The sequence below is a fragment of the Diorhabda sublineata genome, chromosome 6 (genome assembly GCF_026230105.1).
Source record: "Diorhabda sublineata isolate icDioSubl1.1 chromosome 6, icDioSubl1.1, whole genome shotgun sequence".
NCBI lineage: Eukaryota > Metazoa > Arthropoda > Insecta > Coleoptera > Chrysomelidae > Diorhabda > Diorhabda sublineata.
This window is the reverse complement of record NC_079479.1, coordinates 10,419,652-10,432,962: the sequence shown is the minus strand read 5'-3', so window position 1 is coordinate 10,432,962 and position 13,311 is coordinate 10,419,652. Positions and strand designations below refer to the sequence as shown.

The window sequence follows — 13,311 nt, the reverse complement described above, 5'->3', positions numbered from 1 at the left end:
CAATAAGAAACCGCTCATGATCTCCTCTAAAGAGCATTATGTCAATCGACCTTTTCTTCGATATTAAAATCCCCAATGGTTTGCAGTTCCAAGGAGAGGTTTGTAATCACTGACTAGTTTCGACGTTATTACGTCTCATCAGAGTGGTTTAACAACCCTCGTGCAGGCTTGACTCCCGAACTGAAGACAACGTCAAAGATCGTCGCTATTTGGTTCATATAGAGACGACATCCTCACTTCCAACTGCAAACCACTGAGGATTTGACTTTTCGACTACTTTCAGTTGTTTATCGAAATATGATTAGACACTAACAATTAGCGTATTTCTATAATTCACCTACATCATGAATAATATGAGTAATAGTGAAAACAGTGTGTTTTATGTATGTAGTATATACATGTGTGTAGTATATACAGTTTAAAAACTGTGTCATTAAATACAATAAATAAAACCTACGAGAATATCCGCCTCCTGTTAGATAAAATAAACTACCTAAAACCGCTACAAGTGTAGTGATTTGAGATTTATCGTAATTTTAGTGGGAGTTCAGAGAGGGTTTACGAAATATTGCTGTTTCCTTTATTTGTGTGGCAGTCGTGTTGTGAATGAACACTACGTGAGGCAAATTTACCTCTTATAGACCCAAAAAATATCCTTTTGACTCCAACTCATATTAAACTCTAACTAATGAAAACTTTGTGAAGGCTATGAATAAAGAGGGTGAAGGATTTAAATACCTAAGACAAGTGTTTCCCCAGTTGAGTGCGCCAACTCGTGATCGTGGTTGTCATAAAAATTAGACAACTCGTGACGAAAAATTATATAGCTCGTGAGTTTAATTATGAAAGGAAAAACAAAAATAAAATATATATTTACAGTGTATTTCACTAAAAATTATTTTACATTCTAAACACATAACACCTAACCTAATTTCCCCGCTAACTTACCCCGTCACCAACACCCACACCACGTTATCTCTTTGAAGAATGAAGAAAGGAGCAACGAATTTATTAATTCAATTTTACAAAGTGGGGTGGCGATATTGGGAGTAGAATTTTACAAATTAGATGCCATTTAAAAGATTTAGAAATTCTAGGTTTCAATTTTTGGATTTTCCAACTTTATATAGTGAATAAGTTGCTAAATTCTAATGGATCCGTCACGAATTGTATTATGTACTCTGACTACCTTTTCGTTTACCTGAAATATCCCCGTTTCGAGTTGGCGCATCTTTATCTCAACGGATTAAAAAATGTCACGAGTAGTAGCGCACACAGTTGAAGGAGGGGATTTTTATTGGTTCACAAATGCGATAGTTAATAATAAGTTTCGTTTAAGGGGATTATCGGTTAACAATATGGATGCAAACTACGTAAAACTAATGACCTTTTAGAATTCCCATAAATCCCATCATTTTTTTCCTGACAATTTAGGAGCAGTCACCGACGAGCTGGGTGAAAGGTTCCCCCCAAAATATGACAACAATGGAAATTCGCTACCAATAGCGATAGGAACCAGTCAAGTTGGTTTTTGAAGAGGAATTTTGACCCCCCATGAAAGATAAAAATGAAATAAATATTTTTGCTTTGTTACATAAAATTTATAGTTGAACCTCTGGAGGTTTACAATCACGTGACTCAATCTACGATTTATCAAACACATATTTTCCACTTACTATTTTCTTCTCTCATATAAATCAAATATGACGACATAAGATCGATTGTCTTCTTCACAAAACCAACTACAAGTCTTACGTAATAAATTCTTTAAGTTGACAGTTGAGTCGTAGAAAGAGACAACGATATAATTGGAGTAACGTGAATAACTGACCGTACCTACTAAAGATTGAATTTGACGTGAGCTTTGTTAACTGTGTTATTCTTAGGGAATTATTGGATTAAAACCTGTATTCATTGTTAAAATAAGTTCTTTTAAGAACTAATTCGAGGTATCATACTAAAGTTAACATTTAAGTACTTAAGGACATTTCTATTTATGTCATATTATATATATTTCCCAACACCACTAAGTCGATTAAAATTATGGAAACTGAAAGTACACGAAGGAACCAAAATGGCAGTACGGAATACCTTATATAACAATTTAGAGTTTAGAATGCAATTCGAAATTGAATAACTGTCAGTGAAGAGCAAGGAGAGACATTGAAAAAAGATGGAAAGATGGTACTAGGTGGGCACAAAAAGAACGCATGAATTTCAAACCAGTATAATTTGCTTTATTTTGATTACACACAAAATGGACTCACGTGAATACAATTTTACCTAACCTAACCAACTTAAGGCTTTCTTCATTGGAGCCTAGTGAAGCGGCGAGGACTTTGAAGAACCGACGCCCTAACTCTGTCGACATTTTGTGGAGTTTACGCAATGCGAGAACGACCAGACGACTTCGGCTTCATAACTGATTCAATTGTAAGAAAAGAGGGAACCGAACGAAGTAAGTCGTTGAACAGTAATAATAGATAAACGTTCAACAGCGAAAACGCGATGCGCCACGGTCCACTGCACAATTACTACTAAAACTAAACACCCTAACCTATAAAATAACCAGTTCCCGCCCCTCCCACTCTCACTACTCAAGTCAAATTCATGCGTTCTTTTTGCGCCACCAAAATGGACATGCAGTATAGCAAAAAACTCAAATTAAATATACAGGCTCAATCACGGGAACCGGATGTTTTTGAACTGGGTTGTACGGGCGCTTATGGTGGGGGGAGCACGTGACTGGTATCTAACGTTTCCTTTGTTCGTAGCATTTACTAGAGATGGGTATCGGTAGGCAAAACATCGATGTTTGCCATCGGTGTTTTTTCATTTAGTGAACATCGACGGCTGATAATCATCGGAAGAAAATCATCGATGTTTTAAAACATCATTATTTTCCTAAAAGAACAAAAAAGGATAAAAAACAATTAAGATCGTATCTGAAGTGCCCCTATATTTTCTTATACTGCAATTGCATTTCCGTATACTGTGATTGATGTGGTCCATGATTCTTCACCCCATAGTAATCTATGGAGGAGAGAAATCACCAGGGCATGGTGCAGAGACAAACGTATTTTGGTATCACATGGGCCATGAAGACTTGTCCAATGGTTATCCGTGTCTTTTTTCAGAATAGCCGAAGTGAGGTTTGAAAACACTTTAGAAAAATGGCAAAAATAGGTACTTGTCCTAGAACTGCCCTTAGATGACTTACAGATAATTTCTATAAGAACTTCACGTCTACCTTCATCTCTATTTAAACTACGTGGATAAAATCGTGCAATATAAATATATAAAATAAAAAATATAATTATGGTCTCTCTTAAATATATTGAATTTATAAATATTGTGCTCGATTTTGCTGAGGTTGTAGTTCTTCCAATATCAATTGCAGAAGACAGTTATGCGAGGAACAATCAATGTTTCATAAATACGCACGGCACTCATTCCAAATGAAGTAATGAAGTAAGTCCACGTGGACTCATCATCTCCACTGCTTTGAATTTTCGTTTTCCAGAAATAAAAAACGAATGGGGTACAAAAAGGGCTCAGTTCACGTCTGGTATCCTGCTTAAACCAAACGCCCTTACAGGCAGGTACATTTTACTCGTATATTTACGTTTTATAATTTAATATATACCTAGTTGTAGCAAGTTAACGAGTTGGATTACAATTAAGTGCATCTGTCTAAATAATGCCGTCAAATTTATAATAATTCGATAGCCTTTTAAAGAATAATTTCTCGCATAAGATACACATATTTTTGAAAGTATTTACAAAAATAATAAATTTATAAAATGAGGTATCTACGCCTATGATAGATCAAACAAATTTGTCGGCAAGGGTTTTTATAATCTGCAATTGATATTGGAAGAACTGTACCTAAAATGTGCAATGATACGGTAGAATGATTGGAAAAAAAGTTTCTAAAAAACTAACCTCTGCATGCACGACTCGATTCAGACAGAAATAAAAACGAAAGCAAAAAAACTCAAATAAAAACTCGTGAAATTTACAGATAAAAAACTGATAAAAAAATATTTTTACATAAAATTCGGAGACTGATAATTAATCCATACGTTCCTGTGTTGAATATTAAACGAGTTTTTTTACACAATTCGAAGCGCCAAGATATGGCGAAATAACATTTTATGTGGGAAAAAAATCAACATCCCAAATTCAGTTTATATGCCTGAATTGAAGATTTGATTTGAATTAATGATCAATTGGCAAAATGACATACTTTGTTACACAAAATACCATAATAATTTCAATAGACTACTGAATTTTATAATAAAAAAAAATTGATTTACTTTCTTATATTTTGATCCTTATCAAAATATTTTGATGAAGACGAAAATAGGGCGGAATTTATTTTGAATCGAAAGAAATCAAGACAATTTTTTAAAAAAATTTAGATATACTAGGCCATAATATACATAATCTATTATCTATTGAAAACCGCAAAAATAAACGATTAAAATTCAGTACGATAATATATATTATATATTAAATTAATGTTTGAGACATTCAGTAGATATATTTTCGCTTATCAACTATATAAGCATGTAAAAACTGGTATTTTTTTTCAACTAGTATATAACTACCTTTTAATATATTTTTTTCTTTGTTCTAAATATCTACCTGCAATATTACATAAATCCCATTAAGTAAAATTAAAAAAAGCCGTAAATATTGAATGGGGGATCCACGTTAGTAAGGAAAATGAATAAATATTTTTATTGAGATAAGTAAATGTATGAATAAAAGTTCAGATACAGTCACATAAATTTTCAAATAAAACTATTTTAAATAAATAATATGCTTACCGAATACCGAATTATCCATAGCAAATTTTAGTCCATGTTCACTTCATAAACAAGCTAACTAACACGACCACTTATGTCACCACAAATATTATTATTGTTCAAAATTTATTTAAACAGTAAATTCGTGAAAAACGCATAAACGACGCGCCTAAATAATCATGGCCAACTAAATTGAAAAATTGAATTGATGTCAGTGGCGTTAAATGAAAATCGTATAGAGGGCGGTATATATCAGTAAGGCATTTTTTAGCGTAAAAAGGGGGTTAAAAACAACAACATTAGCGGAGTAAATAATATTTATATTAAAATTACGAAAAAACAAACTCATATTTGCCTCAATATATTTATTGTTGTTAATATTTCTATAAATTTCTCTCTAATGTGTACCTGTCTTATCCGAGGCAGTGAAAAAAGAAGAATAGAATTTATATAAAAAGAAGAATAGATTAGCAGATAAAGAATTTATCTGAATTTACGTTTATAAAATTTTAATAAAAAAATGGCGTTAGGTATGTACTTACAAATTAATAAAACATCAGTTTGTCACGCTTATTACCAATTGTTTTATAAATTGTAGGAAATTCTACAAGGTGTAACAGTAACTGAAATTAATATTTTACTGAAATAATTTCGAATGCAAATATGATTGCAGAAATTTTATTAGGTACTGCACTAGCAACATCAGTAGCGGCCTTATCACTTGTGAGTTTGAAATTATACATAAAACTATCTACGGGTATGTGCCATAGTCAAGTATGTTTGGTAGGGAAAACTGCAATTGTAACAGGAGCCAACACAGGTAAGTTGAGTTTTTTGAGTATTTGTCACTTGGAACTCATTAATTCACTACATTCCTTCGAATTATCATACAAATAAAAAATATATACTATTAAGCATAAAATTAGGGTCATCTCATTTTAGAATTATTAGGTTTCACATTGTTTGAAGTCATATTATAGTCCACTAACTTTGGGCGACGATTTTACGGGTTCATATGAAAAAAAGTAATTAGTAAAAGTGATAACAGTTTATGATTGACCAGAAATGATCTGGATCAGATTTTGAATGATGTCCTGCAGCAAATTTTCCTATTCTGGTATCAATATGTTGAAGAGTTTCCTCAAATTTCTAAATGCTGCCAAATGTCTTCATTAACTTTTCAGCATCTCATACCAAACATTTTCTATCAAACTTAAATTTGTTCTGCAAGTAGGTCTTATAAATTAAACAATTGACCTTGTATAAGCAGTAACCTTAGTGGCAGTGTGGTACCATATATTCATAAAAGTTGCGTCTTATCTACTAATAACCACAACATCTGTAAGGTATATATTAGGGTTATTCGCAATTTTTCATTTTTTTTCAGTCCCGTAAGAAAAATTCACACCTCATCATTGATTGTACAGAAAAATTTTCTTGAAATATTTTATAGGAAGTTGCTCTAAAAAACAGGTATCCTAGATTTTTTCCATAAACCTTACCAATTTAATGATACTGAAGATTTGAGTTTGATTATTTCAAGAAAAATTTCATTTTTGTTCACTCTTCAGTAAATGACTTTTATAAAATGCATAATACAAATTTGTGGGAAATTAATTGCTTCATTAAAATAGTATCTTATGTTTTGGAAATTTAATTATTAAATTAAACGATCGAAACATCATGAAACTTTCACGTGAAATAATATTTATTAAGTCTTTAATTAAGTAACCAAAAAATTTCAGTTCAATTTATGAATTCCCTCAAAATTTATTTTTTGTCATTAATATAAGAATATTCAAACCATTTAAAAATTATGAATTCAGTTGTACTTAACTTGAAGTAAAAAACTTTTTTATAGCTAATTGGAAATTTTTTTCTGTAAAACTGAATCAAACAATATATTTATAATGAAGATTCTGATTTTTTATTAATAAAGAATTAACTAAGGAGTAAACGGTGTAAAATTCATTTTTTAAATGCTTTGAGTTTCTCAGTTGCTAAAAACTAAAATTTTTGTAAATTTTCTCAAAACTCATAATTTGAATTGAAATTATTCAATGAATTAATCAAAAACTCGTAAAATGACTAAACATGAATGTTTGATGACAAATAGTACCAATTTTATAAGGCAAATTATTTCCTACAAAATTTGTATTGTGCATTTTATAATAGTCGTTTAATGTCAAGTTAAAAAATTAGTAAATAAAAATGGAATTAAATTTGTCTTAATCAAATCAAACTTACATCTTCAATATCATTCAAATAATGAGGTTTACAGAACAAATATCAGATATCATTTTGTAGAGCATTAAATTTCCTACAAAATTTTTCAAAAACATTTTTCTATACTATCACTTAATGAAGGGGTATGACTTTTTTTTCTATTGGACTGAGAAAAAAATAAAAAATTGCGATAGGGGGATTTTTCTATTGAAATTAAGAGTACATATTTGGTGTTTAGCAACCCATTTTTTCGTGTCATGTTAAAAAATATTGAATTTTTATAACCCACCCTACTGCATCTTCTAAATTATCTAGCTTCTAAAAATTTGCCACTCCTTGCAATAACTGATCCTACAATAAATGGAAGTCATGGCAGTTCAATACCTCTAGTTTGAGTAGACAAATAACCTGAATGAAGTTGCCTCCTTGCTGTTTATTTACTTATTGGATATTATTTGACTATGACTGTTCAGTTCTAGCTATTGTACTTCTTCCTAACTCTGAACAAGATTTTTGAGTATGTAGGACAGTCTTTTTGCACTACTAAAATACTCTACACCTAGAGACACCAGGTGTGGATCCACAGAGGGAAGGTCAAACCTTCAAGAGCTCTGTTCCAAACAACAAAAATTGGCAATTTTTATTTTGATTAGTTGAATACATTTTATTGTTGTCAACTGTCCCTGCTCTACACCATAAATATCATAAAATTAGTTAAATACTGAAGTTTTTTGTTGAGGTGCCTAAGTTGTGGACCAGAACAATCTTGGTGCACATGAAATTGGTAGGACTTGCATTTTCACACTTTCATCACAATATCATAGTTGATTCCATACATGTTATAGAAAATATTGCAGGAAATTTTCAAATAGCATTTTTTTATTGCTTTACTTTCATTTATTTACTTTTTCGTTTATTATGATTTTACTGTTTTATAAAAACTCACAAAAGTTTGTTTTTTGTTTTATATAGTAATTTTAAGAATTTAAGAGCTTTGAACCATATTAAACTCTCAAATTAGAATTTATATTTCATATTTTTTTTAAAACTGGAAGTCAAACTAAAGTATTGTGAGCTTATCATTTTGTTAGATGTCTACAAGGTCCAGATTCTTCCATCTTTGGAGTTTTGCCTGCACATTTGGAGCTCAGCTTGCAAGCATACCCTTAGTATGTTCGACTCAATACAGACGAAACTTGATAAGCTGAAAGCCTAGAAGAAAGATCATTGACCTGATTCTGTTTTACAGATGTTCTTCCGAGCTGTTCACCTTGAGCAGTATTTGTAAGACCTACGCAAATGTGGCTCAGAAGTGGTACAGAAGTTCAAGATCAATATCCACATCTTGAGACCAATAGGGTTTACGCTCATGTACTTGCTTTTTCATAAAAAAAACATTTTTAGGGTTATTTTGTCTATGTCAAAAACTTTTCTGGAATTTATGCAATTGATTTACTGCTTAACTTAGTTTATCATTAGTTGTTTAATTTCTGATACGTTTGAAGGAATTTCAAATAATTTTTGGGTTTCCTAAAATTTTTGACTGGTTCCCAAATCAAATTGTTAAAACTATAGCCGTAATCCGTAAAAGATCTTTCTTTTGCTTCTTTATTTTTTAGTTTCAGTTGGTTACTTATTCTGTTAATTATTGTTTTATCTGGTGATGCCATTATTCAAAAGACCTTAAAACATAAACTTATTATTATTATTATGTATTTTTAGGTATTGGCTATGAAACCGCTTTGGATTTTGCAAAACGAGGAGCTAGGGTAATCTTAGCTTGCAGAGATGAAACCAAAGCAAAAGAAGCATATAACAAGATAATTGCAGAGACCAGTAACTCAAATATTGTTTATAAATTGGTAGATTTGACTAGTTTTGATTCTGTTAGAAAATTTGCTCATGATATTAATGCAAATGAAGACAGATTGGATATTTTGGTCAACAATGCAGGTGCCGGAAGATTGGGTAACAAGACAACTGTTGATGGTATTTCAATAACGATGCAAACAAATTATTTTTCACATTTTCTATTAACCATCCTATTATTAGGTAAGATTTTTATATAAGAAGTCAATTTATATTTGTTATAATAATTTCATTTACAGATCTAATGAAGAAATATCCTAGTCGGATTGTGAATGTTTCCGCAATAGGGGCAAAACTTGGACGCATTGATTTTGCCAAATTAACATCTTTCACCAACGAATCTAACCAATACATTACCTCTAAACTTTGTCAAATCTTATTCACTATAGAACTCGCTAATAGACTTAAAAATACAAATATTACTGCTTATTCTCTCCACCCTGGAGTGATAAAGACAGAAATTTTTAGAAACATGTCTCCGGCAATAAGATGGATAATTTTGTTCTTAATTGACACATTTTTTAAAGTAAGTGTATATTCATAAACAACCTTAATCCATTAATGCCCACAACTTTTTTTTTAATGTTTGTTTACTCGATATTGTTTCAAAATGGTGTTGAATAAATAAATCATCATCAATAGTTACTAAAGTTGCTTCTGATCGCTTAAGGAATAATATCTACCAAGCAATTTAGGATTTGAATTAGGATAATGACATCAAATAGTTTTGAAATTATTTTTATCGAATTTATCAATCTGCATTTTGAATTAAAAAAGCTTTTACTGAATTTCTCAAAGTGTTTCTTAAAATGTCAACAATTTATCCATTTGCAATCCAGCCTAATAATTCATAGAGGATACCAATAACTCCAGCACTTTATTATGTAGAAGAAAAATTGAGTCTAACTTATATTATAAAAGAAAAACATAAATTTTAGAGCTTGAATTTTCTTAAAGTGTCATATCTTTAGAAAGAATTAACCGTGTTCGCAATATACCAGGGCAAGTATAACAATATTCCAAAGCTTTGCTTCTTTGTTCTTTTTCCTGTCTATTAGAACACCAAGACAATCTCTTTTCTTGCCTTTTTGCAATATGTGTAGTAACTTCGCCATTGAACATTTTGTCGTACATTACATAGTTAGCAGAAGATTTCAAAACTCATTTCTTGCATTTTCTGGAAAACTAAGCTTTTCTGGAGAAAATAGTAAATGGCAAAGTTATACCATACAAAATTCCCGATAACTTTTGTCTAAAACATTTTTTTCAATTCTGCTTAGTTTCACCACTGGAGGGTATATATGCCACATTGTGTATAGAAGCTTCTGGGACTCTATTGATAAACGTTGAAAAGCGAAACTGGGGTGTCCATTTAATGTCCGAAGAAAAAATTCCTACTTGAATTTACTATTTGAATTATAGTTCAAGTGTCTAAAATTCTGAGTCGTGGCATTGCGCTTCCTTGTGGAAATATTGTGTTTCGAACATTGCTATGTTATTTAGAGGATAAAAAGATTTAGTTTTATTCTGGTTGCATTCGTAATAATACAGTTGTAATTACAGGTGTCAAATTTATTGTTGATATTTATTAAGAAACATCAAATTTATGAAGACAATCGGCTGGTAATTTGTGAGGGAGTTTCTGGGGGTTCGTTCATGTATAATCTTGGTATTCCAATATTATGTCCTCGTTATATTTTTATCTATTCGCTTCTCGAAAGGATGTTCTCCAGAAGTAACATTTCCAAATTTCCCTTTGGTATATCTAACGGAAATAGAACACATTAAACAAATATTTGAATATACTTGTAAAATTTCTATAATTTTACAAAGATTCTGTGAAAAATGCCCCAAAAGAAAACTTGGGAACAAAAGTTGTCATAAATTATGTACAATACAATTTTTTAATCCATTTTTCCAGGCCCTCTAGCGGGGAAACTAAGCAATACTGGAAAAAATGTTTCAGACAAAAGTTGTGCGAAATCTTATACTCTATAAGACTGCCATTTACCTTTTTTCCCTAGGACGCGTAGTTTTCTAGAAAAACTGATTTTTAAAAATTATACTTTTCAAGAAAATGAATGTTTATATCTTATAGAGGTAGTTTTCTATAATTTCCTTCATTTCCACGTAATTTCAGTACTCTCGAAGGACTTTTTTGTAAAGTTTATATTCTAAATATATCAAAAATAATCTTTTTTCATATATTTTCGTTGTTAAAGTGAATTCGTTCTGTAATAATAGAAATATAGCAAAATACAAAAAGTTTTTCCTAAAAAAAGCAGCAACTTTGGTTGCATCAAAATTTGAACATAATTTTTTGACCATAGTAAAAAAATATGAGAATAATAGCTCTGTTAGAAAAAAGCAAACAACTCCTTTCACTATTAGTCATTTTTTTATCTTCGCCCTTTTAACATTAAAAAAGACTTTTTCTATTTCTAAAAAAATCTGAATTGTCATGAAACTTAAGTTTAGCCAAGAGAAATAATTTCCAAATTTCTGTTATAGACAGCAACCGAAGGTGCCCAAACACAAATCTATTGTGCCATAGAAAATGGTTTGGAAAAATACAGCGGGCAGCATTTCCATGATTGCAAAATGGTTAAAAGGTACAAGAGTGCCGATGACCCAGCTTTGGCTAAGAAACTTTGGGAAGAAAGTGAACGAATATGCAAAGTTAATGGAGTTTCTTACAATTAATTGAGAATATCTCAAATTTCATTATATTCAGATTAACTTTTAGTACAAATATTGCCATTTGCATCATATTATAAGGTAATAATTTCATTTCTTGGCACCCTTTACAGACATCTGTTCAATTGCGAGTCAAAAAAACATTGTTATTTTTTTTTGTTCTATTTCTAATACAAATCGTTTTAAAATTTGTATACAATAGATATAAGTTGTAATTAATTTACATAAAACACAAATTAATTTAAATCAATTACGTTGTACTATTTGTTCTACCAGACCAGATTCAAATATTTTAGATAGTTCCGATTCCACCGGGTTAATCTTTCACAATGGTAGGAATTCCATAATAATGATTCTATAAACTCTTTTCAATGCTTTCTAGCTTGAAATTCGGAATGGCGCATGCTCCCATAGACTTTATTTTTTATTATTAAAAAAGCATTCGCGGAAAAAAGAGGATTAGAAGTTCATTCTTCAATCCTTAATCTACACTAAATGGGTTATAAAAAAATTTTATCCTTAAATTATTGATATTAAACACACTACACTACCACTATACCAACATTTATGATTATACTGTTTGGCGCGCGTTTTGATAAATAAGTTATTATCTTCAGGTACTGAAGAAAGTTTACCTTCAGAACGCACGTCAAACAGTGTAATTGAGAGTGTTGGTCTAGAACAGTGGGATACCAGGGGTTGTTCAGTACATAAGTCCGTCGTGTCCCACTAGAAATTGTCGACTTGAAAAACCGATCCGGGGTGTTAATATATTGTATAAGGAAATATCTTTCAAAAAAACAAAAGTTATTTAATGTAAAATACAAGTTTTTTGAAGCAACGGTGTCCCGATAGGGCTGCTATTAGTATTCTTAGATGTTTTTTACTCTGGTTGATACAATCAGCAAATCTTCTCTGGTTATAGTTTCCCAGAAGAGTTTTTGCTTGTTTCGGCCCCTATAGGTTGTCCCAATAATTGGTTTTGCTCTTTTCCAGAGCTTTTGCCATTGTTCTGGGTTCAAGTCCCATGAAGGGCTTGTCTGCCTCCACTTTAGCGAGCTTATCAGTTATTTCATTCCAGTGTGCCCCAGAATCCATTGTAGGATAATTTAATTTTTCTTTCCTAACTTTTCTAGGCAATCCAAAACAAGTTGGATTTTATTATATTGGAGCTTAGATCTCTAATGGCTGCTTGACTATCAGATGATGATCTTCTGTTTATGATAGTTCCCCTCTAGATTGAACTGAACGCATTTTTCAATTGTATAGATTTCTGCTTGACAAATGCTTGGTGTGTTGCCCACATTTTCAAAGAGTTAGGTTCTGGGCCCTTACACTCCTATTCCAGTTCTATCTACTGCTTCAGATCCGTCAATATAGCATTTAATGGCATTACTGTTCATTTCTTGTATGGTATTTTCATCCCACTTCTACAGCTTAGTATTGAGGTAAATTTTTTCTCAAAGCTAAACTTTTTAGATCCATTATCCTGAGGCATGTCCCAGGTTTGATCATTATTTAGGACACTTTTTCTTTGATGATTTCATCTCTAAACATTCGAAATGTGGTTTTTTGCCACACTTTCCAGTAATATGCGAATAGGTGGGAGACTGTTGCACATAAGCAGCCAGTCTTTGTACCTTTTAGCAATTGTTCAGTATGGAATTCAGACTAGTTTTAGTACCCCAACCACTGCATGACTAGA

The 13,311-nt window shown here is 31.3% G+C and overlaps 2 protein-coding genes across 9 annotated transcripts in view; one reads left to right on the top strand and one right to left on the bottom strand.

Annotated features, from left to right (window-relative positions):
• The window catches only part of LOC130446011 (hemicentin-2-like), a 251,683-nt gene extending 246,215 nt beyond the window's left edge, over positions 1-5,468 (bottom strand). For 3 of the 6 annotated variants that reach the window (XR_008910094.1, XM_056781977.1, XM_056781980.1), the window contains exon 1: positions 4,836-5,008. The gene's annotated coding sequence lies outside the window, so the exon portion shown is untranslated. Of the gene's footprint in view, positions 1-4,835; positions 5,009-5,356 lie in introns of those variants that run through there. The other 3 variants (XR_008910095.1, XM_056781979.1, XM_056781978.1) reach the window with 3 other exon arrangements.
• On the top strand, positions 5,211-13,277 carry LOC130446010 (retinol dehydrogenase 11-like). Of its 3 annotated transcripts, none has more exons than XM_056781973.1 (5): positions 5,211-5,344; positions 5,413-5,634; positions 8,763-9,092; positions 9,149-9,435; positions 11,421-11,868. In XM_056781973.1, the coding sequence occupies exons 2-5, from the start codon at positions 5,478-5,480 to the stop codon at positions 11,610-11,612; spliced, it is 966 nt and encodes a 321-aa protein (XP_056637951.1). In that variant the 5' UTR covers positions 5,211-5,344; positions 5,413-5,477; the 3' UTR covers positions 11,613-11,868. The 3 variants fall into 3 exon arrangements, 2 of the variants coding, with proteins under 2 accessions (XP_056637951.1, XP_056637952.1); XR_008910093.1 differs by having other exon boundaries at positions 5,232-5,344; positions 5,500-5,634; positions 9,149-9,865; positions 9,968-11,869; XM_056781974.1 differs by having other exon boundaries at positions 5,234-5,344; positions 5,500-5,634; positions 11,421-13,277.
• The last annotated feature ends 34 nt before the right edge of the window (positions 13,278-13,311 follow it).